This window comes from Sebastes umbrosus, chromosome 2 (assembly GCF_015220745.1).
Source record: "Sebastes umbrosus isolate fSebUmb1 chromosome 2, fSebUmb1.pri, whole genome shotgun sequence".
NCBI classification, from domain to species: Eukaryota; Metazoa; Chordata; class Actinopteri; order Perciformes; family Sebastidae; genus Sebastes; species Sebastes umbrosus.
In genome coordinates, this window is record NC_051270.1 from 20213045 (window position 1) to 20227586 (window position 14542).

General features: G+C 38.0%; 1 protein-coding gene across 1 annotated transcript; it reads right to left on the reverse strand.

Moving 5' to 3' along the window:
• Positions 1 to 10185: 10185 nt before the first annotated feature.
• mc1r (melanocortin 1 receptor) lies at positions 10186 to 11561 on the reverse strand. The gene has a single exon (XM_037790861.1). It carries the CDS (start codon positions 11535 to 11537, stop codon positions 10554 to 10556), a length of 984 nt encoding a protein of 327 aa, XP_037646789.1. The 5' UTR covers positions 11538 to 11561; the 3' UTR covers positions 10186 to 10553.
• Positions 11562 to 14542: the final 2981 nt, after the last annotated feature.

A 14542-nucleotide genomic window follows, 5' to 3' on the forward strand; every position in this document is an offset into this window, starting at 1 on the left:
ATATCTACTCTTAAACACATATACTGTACACATGCACACATATCTACACACACACATACAGATATCCTTCCTTTTATGTGTAGAGCATAGGGGGAACAAAAACAAAAATAAATAAAGAATACTTTTGATAAATTATCTGTAATCAGTAATATAGTATTAAATAAAGATACAATTATTCTGTATCTTGTGCACATTTGACATATTAAGCTACATTATCTTATATTGAAGTAATATGTTTGATGTTTTTACTTTGAAAATAAACCTACCTTGCGTTCGATCTCTTTCCGTTTCAATGAATTAGGGACCTTCCAGGTAACTGTCTAGGATACATGTCACTCTAATAGGCTACTCTATCAAAAAGTAAGCACAACTACAAGACAAGTATACCTTTCTGTACGCCTATAAGGCAAGAATATTTAATCATACTTTTCTAAAGTATATCTCGATCAGAAGATTAAGTACAAGTAGGCCTTTAAACCAAGTATACCTGGACTTTTCTGTGTACTTGTCAGTATAAGCCAAGTATACTTGAACTTTTCTGTGTACTTGTCAGTATAAGCCAAGTATACTTTGACTTTTCTGTATTCTTGTCAGTATGAGTCAAGTGTACTTATATTTTTCTGTGTACTTGTCATATACAGTATTATTTGTGTCCATCCCTGAGGGTCTATCTATAAGTCATAGATGCTTCCTGATCATATGGATAACCTTGAATCACAGCTTGAGGTGCAGATTCTTTTTTGCTGTGAATAGAGCTGCTTTGTGCGGCTATATGAAGGAAACAAGTCATAACCTTTACTGTAAACATGTTTCTCCCTGCAGACAGTACAGTCACACTTTGGTCATCCTTCAAGCTAATCAGCGATAATTACAGAGAGAGAGGATGATAGTGGCGTCATCAATGTGTGCAAAAATGTAAAATGTCACAAAATGATGCATGTTTTGGGGATAATATGGTGTAAATATAGCACATTTATACCATTGTAAAATGTTAAACTATATGTTACTGTGTTTTGTGGAGCTGTAATGCATGCAAAAATACAGGGCCCGGGATGTTTTAAAACATGGGATTATGGGACTGCACACTGTTGTAAGGAGGTGTTATATTAAAGTCTCAAAATAAATATGTTACGGATTTATTTAAGGTGAATATGATACACAGAGCAGCTACAACACTGAATCCGTAAACACTACAATCTATCTTTGCATATCCCTAATGAGACCAGGAGTGTGATCTGATGGACAATCAGTGAGCTTATGTGACAAGATACATCTGAGTCTTCTATTTAATTTTCTTTAAACAAAAGAAAAACCCTCTCCAGCTAAATTTCTTTGGACCCTCTACTTGACTTAAAAAATCCTGCGATGTGTGTGTATGGTATATATTAATAAAAAAGTTATTACAGCCACTGAATGAGTGGGCTGAGCACAGGCTCCATTGCTGTAATATAACTATAGGCCCATGATGTTGTAGCATGATATGCATGAAATCACATATCTGATCGTTCATCATAAATCATGACTAATCACAATCACATGATGCTGAGTGGACTGTCATGTTCGAGTTGTTTCGTCCAGACAGCTGTTCCAGTTACATATCAATATGTATATTAATATGCTGTGGTTAAAATTCATTTCAGGGCTCTCCGGCATGCAGAAGAGACAGAGAGAGAAAGCTGTGTAACCGTTAGCTGTTACCACTGTAACTGAATAGACAAAATTAGCATAGACACCCTTTAAGTTATTTTGCCTCAGTCCCTAGTTTATGACGCACTTTAACAGTCCAGCCTGTTCCATATGAGAGCTGCTGATGATGATGATGATGCACATTTCTAGCTCAAGTTTCTGGATACACTAATATCAACATTTTGAATGGACTTGTATCACGGTACTGATTGAGGGGATTCCCCCCAACACGGATATGGGACACTTTCAAATTGCAAAAAGCCATTATTCACCAGATTTGAATATATATTTTATTTATTTAACCTTTATGTATCCAGGATAGTCCCATTGAGATTTAACATCTCATTTCCAAGGGAGTCTCAGCCAAGACTGTTTCACACACAATAGCACAAATAACAGACTTAAAAACAAAAACAGCAAAAGGTTGAAAACAACATTAAACTTGAACATAAAAGAGACAAATAACAGATTTAAAACAAACAGCAAATTGCATCAATCAACCAATGAATAAGCAGTGTCGTTCAGTAAGTACATTCAGTGTTCAAATGTTTACCTTGTTTTTAAAATCTTGCATGCTTATAAAATAATCTATAGATGGGTCTTCAGCAGCGATTTAAATGATTCTGTAATCTGAGCTGTTTTAATATGAAAAATTAAGCTGTTCCAAAGATTAGGGGCAGCCACTGCAAAGGCTTGGTCGCCACTAGTTCTGGGGACATCGAGTATGAAGATGCAATTAGAGTTCTGATAGATAAGGTGGTGCCAGCCCATTTAAAACCTTAAAAACAAGCCATCAAATCTTAAAATCCATCCTAAAACTAACAGGAAGCTAGTGGAGGGAGGCTAGAACTGGTGATATGCGATCATGTTTTCTTTTTCCAGTTTCTAAGATTAAGATAGTAGTGTAATATGGCGTACCAATGGCTGCACTCTACGGCTGTAGGAGGACAAGTGGCCTCTGTGGGGCTTGAACGCGTAACATTTTGCCCTGACCTCAGATTCCAAATAGTGGTAACGTTTTATAATAAGGGTACAAATCAATATGCTTAACTAATGCATGACTCATAATGATTTAATGTATGAATTAATGTAGGCAGTATCATGAATTCCTGTCACTCACTAACAAATGATGAAGTCACTGACTTTATGTGATTAGTTCACACTTAATATATCATCAGTTGAGGAATGTTAATTCACAGTTACTTGATACATTAATTGATATGTGACCAAATTAGGTGGATTCCTCTTGTGTAGCACGGTAGAGAAATGAGTATCACAACGTGACTTTACTTGGGGGCACACAAGTGAGGTAAGTAATGGTGACCTCGTGTGAAGTAATAAGTAACTATAGTGGCACTCATTTATGTTCATTGTGCTACACCCCACCCCTCCAAAAAAATTAATTAAAATCCATCACAAACTTTGGAATAAGTACAGATAGACAGACAGAAAGACAGACAAACCAACTCCGCTGAAAACAAATGCCCTTGGCCTTGGCGGAGGTAATTATGTTCCACCCACTATGTGTATTGTAAATCTGTCAAATATACCTTTAACTCTATTCTCATAGAAATAGTGATCATCATACATGGAGCTATTTTCTAGGCTGAGCAATTGCATGGCCCTGAAAAAAACTTTTATGTAAGAAGAATCTATTTGTTTGTATATCAATTAATGCATGAAGTAACTTAATTAACGTTCCTTAAACCTGCAGTAGGCAGAATATTTTTGGCATCATTTGGCAAAAACTTTATAATAACCTTTCAGCATATTTTAATTCAAGTGTTCTGAGAGAAAACTAGACTTCTGCACCTCCTCATGGCTCTGTTTTCAGGCTTTAAAAAATCTACTTTACACATAGACAATAGACTTTGGCCAATCACAGATCGTTTCAGAGAGAGGGTTCCTATTGAGCATTCCTATTGGCTGTGCACCGTCTGGTGGACGGTGCTTGGTTTTTCCTCAACTGATCTCAACATGGCTGCTGGGTAACAAACTTTCTCATTTTAGAGCTAAACAATACACTACAAGACGTTTCTGAAAACATTTGAGGGGAGAAATAGGAGAAATACTCGGAGTTCGCGAGTGATTGACAGCTGCTCAGAGACAGCAAGGCTCCAGCTCAGCTCTGATTGGTTGTTTTCCTCCGGAAATGTGAAATCTTGCAGATGCCATTAGGAGCACCGGAGGACACAAGATTTTTTTTTCAGATTACCTGTCTCATGCACTACTGTCAGGATATAATGACAATTTTTATAAAAATAACTTATTGTTTAGTAATATTTGCTCCAATTCTACCTACTGCTGCTCTAACTGATGATATATTAAATGTGAACTAATTACATAAAGTCATATAGTGACTTAATCATTTGTTAATAGTGAGCAACAGGAATTCATGATACATCCTGCGTTAATTCACGCATTAAATATGAGTCATGCTTTTCTTAAGTATATGAACTGTACCCTTATTATAAAGCGTTATCATAAGACTAATATGAATTAGACCCGGTGGTGTTCCCAGAGAGTCTGCCATAAATAAATCAATTAGGCTATATGCTTCTGAATCCAGGTGTGTTATGGAGCAGCAGCTGGAGGCCCATAGGGAACTGCTTCCTCCGGATAGCTGAGCCACAGGAAAATATCAAAACACAAGTTAATCACCATCAATAATAATGATAGTTAAGGTCACTGCTAACTGCTGCAGAGGAGAGGGCAACAGCTGTAGGCTGTGGCACGCGCTCTCTCGCTGTGCCACCGCTAAACTCTGATTTTACACACTGTCATTTGGTTTTGAGCGTGAATGTAGACGACTCTGTATATTGGTTACAGTTTGGCAAACAGTGGAAGAACAGATGAGTGTTGTGTGTGTTGGGATCGCTCATGGACTGAAGAAAACGCTGCTAATGTCTCAAACTAATGGCCACCGCTAACATTTTTCCTGTCAGGGATCAGTGGATGAAGTTGGCAACATGTGATACTAACAGCAAAACTAGAATGGCAGTCGGAGAGCGCAGACCTCCGCCAAGGTGCGTGACTTTAAAAACAGATCACAGCTCAAAGCTGGTGGTACCATGAAGTGGTCTGCTTATTACTAACACTGTGTATCGGCAGATGCCTCTCTCATTCAGCATCCTTGTTATGTCTGTATAAAGTTACACTACGTCGACTGTCATCCCGTCATCTACCGCTTTTTTCTTTCTCACCACACAAGATGTAATGGATTGTTCATTGTGCCACATCCCACCCCTCCAAAAAATGTCATTCAAATCCATCGCAAACTTTTGGAGCAATCCTGCTAACAGACAGAAAGACAGACAAACCAACGCCGGTGAAAACAAAACCTCCTTCAAGGCCTAAAAGAAAGTCCTGACAGATCTGATGGAGCTCAGATGGAGGTCATCCCAAAGATTTGATAAACTTTGAATCTTTGAGTTATCTGTCTAATGTGTGGGGAAATACTGTCATTCACCATTAGATCCTGATCAATCTTATCGCCGTGACGGGATAATTAATAATCATAACTAATTAATGACATTGCAGACGCGGCGCCACGTGCGTCAAAATTGCCATTCTTAATTTGGAGATGTTCCTGCTGCTGTGTGATGGCTGCAGGCATTTAATGATACATCTACCATACATAAACTGATTATTCAGTGATATATGAACATAATTGGTAATATCAACGCATTACAGACTCTATAAAACAAAGTGAAAGAGGTTGAACTCAACATACATGTGAATGGTTTAGGTTGGAGAGGTCTCTGCGCACAAATTGTGGCTTTTGTCTCGGTGGTGTAATATGGGAAAAAAAAGCCGGACGAAGTGTGTCTTTGTTGCTTTGTTTGGGTGGTGAGAGACAGAGCTTCAAAGGGATGTTCCAAGCATTAAAACAATATTTAATCGAAAGCACAAATTATTTTTTTTGTTTCCTCAATGACCCCTACCAGGCACAGTAGTTAAACTAACAAATAACTCAAACCTATATGTGGCAAACTCCCTGCAGCAACTTCCATCAAGAAATTATTATTTGGTCATAGTGACCAATTCATTTTAGCCACAGATCACCAATCATCACACTGAAGGGTTCTTCATGCATTTTGGTATCATATTTCATGCCTCTCATAATCCTCTGGAACAACTAAAGTTGTGTCAAAACGTTCCAAGAACAAGTACTAAAGCAAACATACCATCACAACCAGTATGAACATTTAAAAAAAAAAAAAAAAGTAATTTGTGTGTAAAAATTCAAAATAATATTGCAAAATATTTAGACAGCATATCCCAAAAATGCAGACATACATTTTTATGACAATCTTATTTGATTTTTGCTCTTTTGCTCATTCCTCTGCTAAAACCAACACGTGGCTGAAACTGTGACATGCAATTTGATTTAGTTTTCACCAATGATGCCCATGTGGGTGAACTAGAATCAACAGTAAATTATGGAATTATTTAAAATATTGAGATTTTTAATTTCTTCCTTGAGGACAAACTGAAGATTTATATTTGTTCTTGTTGGAAATCCCCCTCTCTTCCATGATGTTATTTATTGCAGCAACACAACTTGATCATGAGTTTAAAAACGGAGCATTTGAAAAACGTCTCTGTTGTGTTTTATATCAATGGCCCTTCTGTCTGCTCAGAGCAAACGTTGCATTGCATGTTTTTTTTATGAGGCAGAAATAAAATGTTCATGTTGCATGTAAATATGTTAAAGTTCAAGGACGTTTAATTCACGTCTTCTTCTGTCTTGGCTTATCGTCTGCAGATATTGCTACTTGTCAAGGTGTAATGAATGAAAAAAACAAAACAAAAACATGAACAGCAGCCATAATTGAATAACCAAATCTCCTGATCTACACTCTGACACATGGTGCTAACTGCACAGACATCTCCTAGAGAAACTGTACTCGAATGAAGCCTTTTGGTGTGAATATTTAGTCTCCGGATAACTAAAACACCGTGCTAGGACAAGCATATTTTATGTAATAACGAGAGGAAAAATCATGGAAAATATATTGGAGAGATGAATACTAATAATGCTGCTGTTTTTATTGATTTACCACAAGCTCTTGTTGTTTGGGCCTCTTTATTTGAGACAAATAGATAACAGTTTCAAGGATTACATATCACACATACACCTTCTATAAAATAAATGTACAACATTGTCCTGTCTTACTCAGTTTCAAGTTAACATAGGATGTATTCTGCAGTTGTTTTTTTAGTTATACCCACAGCATTTACAGTATGTGTTGAATCAGGTTTACTTCAGAGCAGATACCGAAGCACTGAGTACCACTTTACCTTTAATAGAGGTTATCGTTTAAGATTTATATAGCAGATACTAGACAACCATACTGTACATTCACAATCATCTGTAACAACTCCCACACCAAGAAGAAGAAAAAAAAATTAACATTAACAATCTACAAAAAATAAAATAAAATTGAGTGATATCCAAAATCAATAGAAAAATGACCCTGAATTCAGTGATAACAGTGATAGCCTAGGATTTTCTCGTGGGAAAATGCTTTTCTTTATCACATGATGCGATGCGCAAAGATGGCAAATATTTTAAAATAGTATGAAATGGACGGCGTTAAAATGAGGCAAGGTGGTTAAATCCCAGGGCCTGGATCAACATCACATCTCACGAGGAAATTGCTTCTTTATTACACATCACAATATCTCTAAAGCATTGCATGTCAAAGCTTGTTTTGTCAAGCTCCTAAAGAAAGTGATCCAACTTCTGGCATAATGGAATCAATAAAGCTACTATCTATCTAAAAAAAAACAAAAAAAAAACTTGAATTTCCCTCGGGATCAATAAAGTTACTATCTATCTATCTATCTATCTATCTATCTATCTATCTATCTATCTGTCTATCTATCTATCTATCTATCTATCTATCTATCTATCTATCTGTCTATCTATCTATCTATCTATCTATCGATCTATCGATCTATCTATCTATCTATCAGTAGCATATGATCTGGCAAGCATTATTGAAGTACTACAGTGCACAACGGTCTATATTATTGTCAATACTAACATGCATTTCACACATGACCATAGCCATCATCTGACCAGTAAAGTTGAATTGTTTTTGTGTTGACAGGTTGTGAAGAGGAAGATACATATCTACACTTGGCCCAAATACAGACATGTGACTGCATTTCAATTTTTCTAAAGGGTCCTATTTACAATAAATCCTTAGGATCAATAAAGAATAGGATATCATAGGATAATTACAATTAAAATGAAGATAAAGAAAATAGAGGGCTTTTTAATTTCCAGAGCAGGCTGGATCTTAAAGTACATTGGACAATTAAATCTATTGACATTGTAAATAAAGTCTAGGCTGTCTTATGGCTGTTTCAAATATTTGCTTTGGCATCAGACAAAAAAGTATGAATTGGTCTAACAGCTGTTTGTTCAAAAAAAAAAAAAAAAATCTATTTTACAAAAACATCTGCACCTGCGCCAGGCCCAAAGTCCCATTTATTTGACCCACATAACTGTAATCAGGTTCCCAATATTATGGAAGCCACCCTAGTTTGCACTTTTCAGAGAACCACAGGAAACTTCCAGAAATATAACTTTGATATGCATTCTTTCATAAACCCTCTCACCCTCAGGCCTACCACCAAGCCAGGCAGTTCATGTGATTTTGCCCAACATTTATTTTGGGGGGAGTAATCCACACACAACGCCACCAATTAGACCGCAACGGGCCTTTGATTATATTCTTCATGTCATTTAAAGGCTATGTCATCTATTTTCTGCCCCTCTTGCAACACGCTTGATAAAGTATCCCGGCCAATTCAATGCAAAATTTAATAAAATATCTGCAGCAAAGGATTTTCTCGTGGGAAAATGCTTTTCTTTATCACATGATGCGATGCGCAAAGATGGCAAATATTTTAAAATAGTATGAAAAAATGAGGCAAGGTGGTTAAATCCCAGGGCCTGGATCAACATCACATCTCACGAGGAAATTGCTTCTTTATTACACATCACAATATCTCTAAAGCATTGCATGTCAAAGCTTGTTTTGTCAAGCTCCCAAAGAAAGTGATCCAACTTCTGGCATAATGGAATCAATAAAGCTACTATCTATCTAAAAAAAAACAAAAAAAAAACTTGAATTTCCCTCGGGATCAATAAAGTTACTATCTATCTATCTATCTATCTATCTATCTATCTGTCTATCTATCTATCTATCTATCTATCTATCTATCTATCGATCTATCTATCTATCTATCTATCTATCTGTCTATCTGTCTATCTGTCTATCTATCGATCTATCGATCTATCGATCTATCTATCTATCTATCTGTCTATCTGTCTATCTATCTATCTATCTATCTATCGATCTATCTAATGCGGAGGCATTTGTTGAGGGTCATTTCAGAGGGAAATAAATAACCGATTAATGAGCAGACTCACTAAGGCCAAATGGTGTCTAAATCAATGACTGTGTGTCCAATAGGCTATTTGATATATTGTTTTTTAAATGCAGGTACAGTAATATTCAGTTTAATTCAATGAAAGAAGAAATTCAGTGCAGAGATATAATTTAACATATTTCCAGCGCAGGTTTTCAGTTTCATGATTTCTTAAAGTGTCAATAGCCTTTAAAAGCAGGAGTTCAGACAGGAGATCACAGATTTTCACCAAAAAAAAGAGACATTTTATACCAGAAAACCCAAGTTGATTTAGAGAGGAAAAGACTTGAACTAACAAGAATAAAATGTCAGTTTCTGTAATTTAGTCCAGTAACCTATACTGAATGTCTTAATAAGAAAGTTTTCAATCACAGGATTTCTCGTGAGAGTCATTGTTGGATTAAAAGTCCAGGTGTTTTCACAGTGCAGGGACCTGTGCACCCAAATGCAACATGTGACTCAGCAGCATATAATCTGGCAAGCATTATTGAAGTACTACAGTGCACAACAGTCTATATTATTGTCAATACTAACATGCATTTCACACATGGCCATAGCCATCATCTGACCAGTAAAGCTGAATTGTTTTTGTGTTGTCAGGTTGTGGGATCGGTGAGTCTTTTTCCATAATTTGGATACAACTGTGCCAAGGCAATTATAGCACTTTGTACAGGAATATACATATCTACACTTCATGGCCCAAATACAGACATGTGACTGCATTTCAGTTTTCAATCACAGGATTTCTCGTGAGAGTCATTGTTGGATTTAAAGAGTCCAGGTGTTTCACAGTGCAGGGACCTGCATGTGCACCCAACATGCATATCAGAGATACATCATCTGCCAGTTCAAGCATGCATCAGTCAGGAAGAAGAGGTATAGCCCACATGTTTGATGACCTGATGTTCTCCTCCTCCTCTTCCTAAATGTCTTAAAACGTAAATAACCTACTGAATGTCTTAATAAGAAAGGTTTTCAATTACAGGATTTCTCGTGAGAGTCATTGTTGGATTAAAAGACCAGGTGTTTCACAGTGCAGGGACCTGCATGTGCACCCAACATGCATATCAGAGATACATCATCTGCCAGTTCAAGCATGCATCAGTCAGGAAGAAGAGGTATAGCCCACATGTTTGATGACCTGATGTTCTCCTCCTCCTCCTCTTCCTAAATGTCCTAAAACGTAAATAACCTACTGAATGTCTTAATAAGAAAGGTTTTCAATCACAGGATTTCTCGTGAGAGTCTTTGTTGGATTTAAAGAGTCCAGGTATTTCACAGTGCAGGGACCTGCATGTGCACCCAAATAGTCACAAATCCCACGATGAGACGCACAAAAGTATTTACCAGAGATACCTCATCTGCCAGTTCAAGCATGCATCAGTCATGGCCTGCTGCTCTCGTCCATCTCCTAGATGTCACACACCGAAGCACCAGGAGCACAGCACCAGCTCCTGCAGGGTTTTACGCAGCTCCTGGCTCCTGTAGGCATAGATGAGCGGGTCGATGAGCGAGTTGCAGATGATGAGGATGAGGAAAAGGTTAAAGTTTCTGAAGAAGCAGTTGCAGAAGGGACTAGTGGGACAGGTGAGGATGAGGATGAGGTGGAGGAAGAATGGCCCCCAGCACACAATGAAGACCCCTAGAAGGATGGTGAGAGTCATCGCACCCTTCATGCTCGTGGACTGACGTCTGTTCTTGTTGAAGGCCACGATGCGCCTGGAGTGCACATGCGCCAGGAGGAACATGTGCAGGTAGAGCACCGCGTTGAACACCAAGGTGATGCAGAAGAAGGTGACCAAGCACACTATCACCGCGTTGTCCGTGTGGTACACGATGAAGAGGATGCTGGACACGATGCTGGCCAGCCACACCACCGCGATGATGACGACCGCGCGCCTCGTGGTCATGATGCTGTGGTAGCGCAGCGCGTAAAAGATGGTGATGTATCGATCCGCGGCGATGGTGCACAGGAAGGAGAGCGAGGACACCACCGAGCCGCAGATCATCACGTCGATGACGTTGTCCAGGTGGCGCAGCATACCTGGGTGCACGTCCATCAGGCCGTGGTCGTTCAGGAGCATGAAGATGGTCTCCACCACGTTGCTGACGCTCACCAGCATGTCGGAGACAGCCAGGCAGCAGATGAAGTAGTACATGGGCGAATGCAGGTTGCGGTTCTTGATGATGGCCAGGATCACCAGGATGTTCTCCACCAGGCTGATGAGACCCAGAGCCAGGAAGAGCTCCTGAGGGATGCGGATCTGCACGCAGGCAAACGTGGTGTGCCTCTCTCCGACTGTGGAGTTGGTTTCATTCTCGTCCAGGATGAAGTCATTGAAGGTTGCGAGCTCCATGTGGAGGATGGAGGGGTTATACTGGGACCTGTTGCTCAGATCCATGACGAGGACTTTTAGATGATGATGTTTTTTTTTGGGTAAGCAAAGTTTCACCAGTTTGTTTTTAGGGGGGAGGTGGGTTTGGAGGATGCTTAACCACTGAATCACTGAACAAAGAAATAAATCTGTGTAATATTAATACACTGAATGTGAATACATTTATCTGTTGCAATATATCCTTTGATGCAATACACACCTCAAAAGTGCATATTTGTTTACATTTTATTTATTACATCTATACCCTACCTGTTTTACAAGTGCAATTACCTCTGTCATTACGTCTATTTTTATATTTTATACTTCTAGTGTAACACTTCTGTTTATATTTATTTATTATTATCTACTTTACCTGTTTTATTTTACTTTATAACTATGTGTGTTTTACCTGTTATATGTTTTATCTGCCTCGTTTTAGTCTTGTCAAGTATTTGTTTTAAAGCACTGACCAGAAGTGGCAACTGTGAATCTCGTTGTATTTAATACGATGAATAAAGCTTTCTATTCTATTCTATTCTATTCTATTCTATTAACCATCAGCTGCTGCACCACAGACAGTTGGTAAAAAAAAAAAATCAAGTGAGTTATTCAGCGGTGACGGTCAAATATCCGCAGAGCGTTATTATTATTTATTTCAGCCATTAAATACTAATAATTAAATAAATGCGTGCATGCAGTCAAATTAACTCCACAGAGAGTTTGCGCGTTTGTCCATGTGAAAAGTGCGTCTCCTCGCTGCACGTTTTCTTCTTTCCTATGGATGCAAGTTTTCTTCTTTCCTATGGATGCAACTTGTACAGCACGAAGATCCATAAAATGTTCCTCTCCATCAAAACATTGCGCTCACAATTCCTGTTTTTTTTCTCCTCACTCTCATAGGGATCCGCAAAACTCCTTGCATTCAGCTCAGACTGTTGAGAGTGAATGGATTGTCCTTGGTACCTCGGGAACTGAAGGCTGTGACTTGCTTGAACATTTCTCACAGTGATGCTGGATTGTGGAGGACCTCAGGCGAGGTCCTCCTCCTCCTCCTCCTCCTCCTCCTCCTCCTCCTCCTCCTCTTCTCCTCGCAAACTGGGCTGTGGTCCTGTCTCAGTAATGTCTGACACTGATCAGCCTATATTTTATCTTTTATCTCTTTGACATGTTAATAATGTAACGTATTCGTGTATATTGTGTATTTTATTACTTAAATGTTAGTTAATTGTCATTACTGTATTAACTGATGTTAATAACGTATTTTAAAGCATTAAATAATGTATAAATTAATACCTTGGTTAACAGTAACACCGTTAGTAAAAGCTTATTAGACACTTTAGTTACTGTTATTTAACTGTTAATTAAGGCTTATTAATGCATAAACTAATGTTAATTAATGTACCCACTTTAGTTACTGTTAATTTACTGTTAATTAAGGCTTATTAATGCATTAACTAATGTTAATTAATGTACCCTTATTGTAAAGTGTTACCCGTTTCTTAATAGGCTATCTTAAGAACGTGGTTTAATTTTAATAATAATATTATTTTTAGTAATAGATTATTCCACAATGTGACTACTTCACCTGTCAGCCCCCTTCTTGATCATTGCTCCTTTTTTTTCAAACAGACGTAATAAGAAATTTGAATCTATGCTTTATATAATCCCAGATTTTATTTTTGACTCCTTTTGGTTTCTTGACCTTCAATGACCTTCAGTTCTTTGGTTTAAACAGCTGAAATCTGAGAAGTCAAAATTCTGCAAATGTTGTGGGCACTTCGCTTCCCAAGTCATGCAAAAATTAAAGTAATCAACAACAAGCTGGTGTTTGTACGTCTGACGACTTCTTCCCTGAAGTAACAGAGCAGGACGACGTCAACGTGCTATATCACAAAATTTCGTACTAAAAGATTAATAGATTAATCGATAATGATAATAATAATCATTAGCTGCAGCCCTGCGTGCATTTGCACTTGTTTAAATCCTTTTATCACTGTACACTTTTGCAGAAGCTATAGCTAGGTTGAAAGAAATCTTTACCCTGGGTGAGGATACGTTACTAGATTTGCTACAGGTCTATTTTTAATTCTGAGGTCTGGTACCTGTTGATGTTTTTTCGACTAATTGTCTGTGCAGCAGCGGTAGTAACACTAGAGTCGTATCAGACAGTCTCTGATTCTCACACACACAGCCCCCTCTGAGGCACCGATATGAAAGCCTTTCTATACTGCTGACGATCACATGCACAGTTCTCAGAAACTCAACCACAGCTCCAGGTGAACTAGGAACAATGACATCATTTGACAATCAAGCACATTGACACTGTGTTATCATGTGGCTCGCTGAGTAACAACGTTAATGTATGAACAGCTACAGTGTAGAGGGTGATGTGTTAAGTGTCTCCAGGGTTTATGTCCTCTTTATGACCAAGAAGCCTTTAGGTTGATTTAATGTTTTCTATCTTAAATGAAAATGTGCGTGTGCCTAAACAGTAGAGATTCATAAAAATAAGAGCTACAACTGGTATGCTTATGTGACATCTTTTTGTCTGAGAGGTTTGACAGACAGACAAAAGAAAGTAGGTTGTCATGAGACCTTATTTCTTCCTTTTTCCAGATGAAAACAATGTGAGGGAGTTGAGACATGTCTGCATAGCATACAGACAAAATGTTGGTGAAAAACCGGCAACAAAAGATTGAAAAGCTTAGAAAATGGTGAAACATAAGTGATGTAGGAATGAAATGTTAAATATTTTGTTACCGTGCTGCCAGTTATAGCCCCAGGTTTTAACTGCAGTGAATTAGCCATCATGAATGAGGTTATGAGGACCTAACTGGGTGTACAAAGGAAATATTAAAATCAATTGATAAAATACCTGCCACACTCTTGCACTGAGCATAACTTGATGGACAACAGCAGACTACTGGAAAAAAAAAAACGGGCCAATTCTCTGTACCGTTTTATTGGGTGGTTTGAGCCACAAATAATCAAATAGTGGGAAGTCAACTCAAATTCAAATATGAGAATGAATT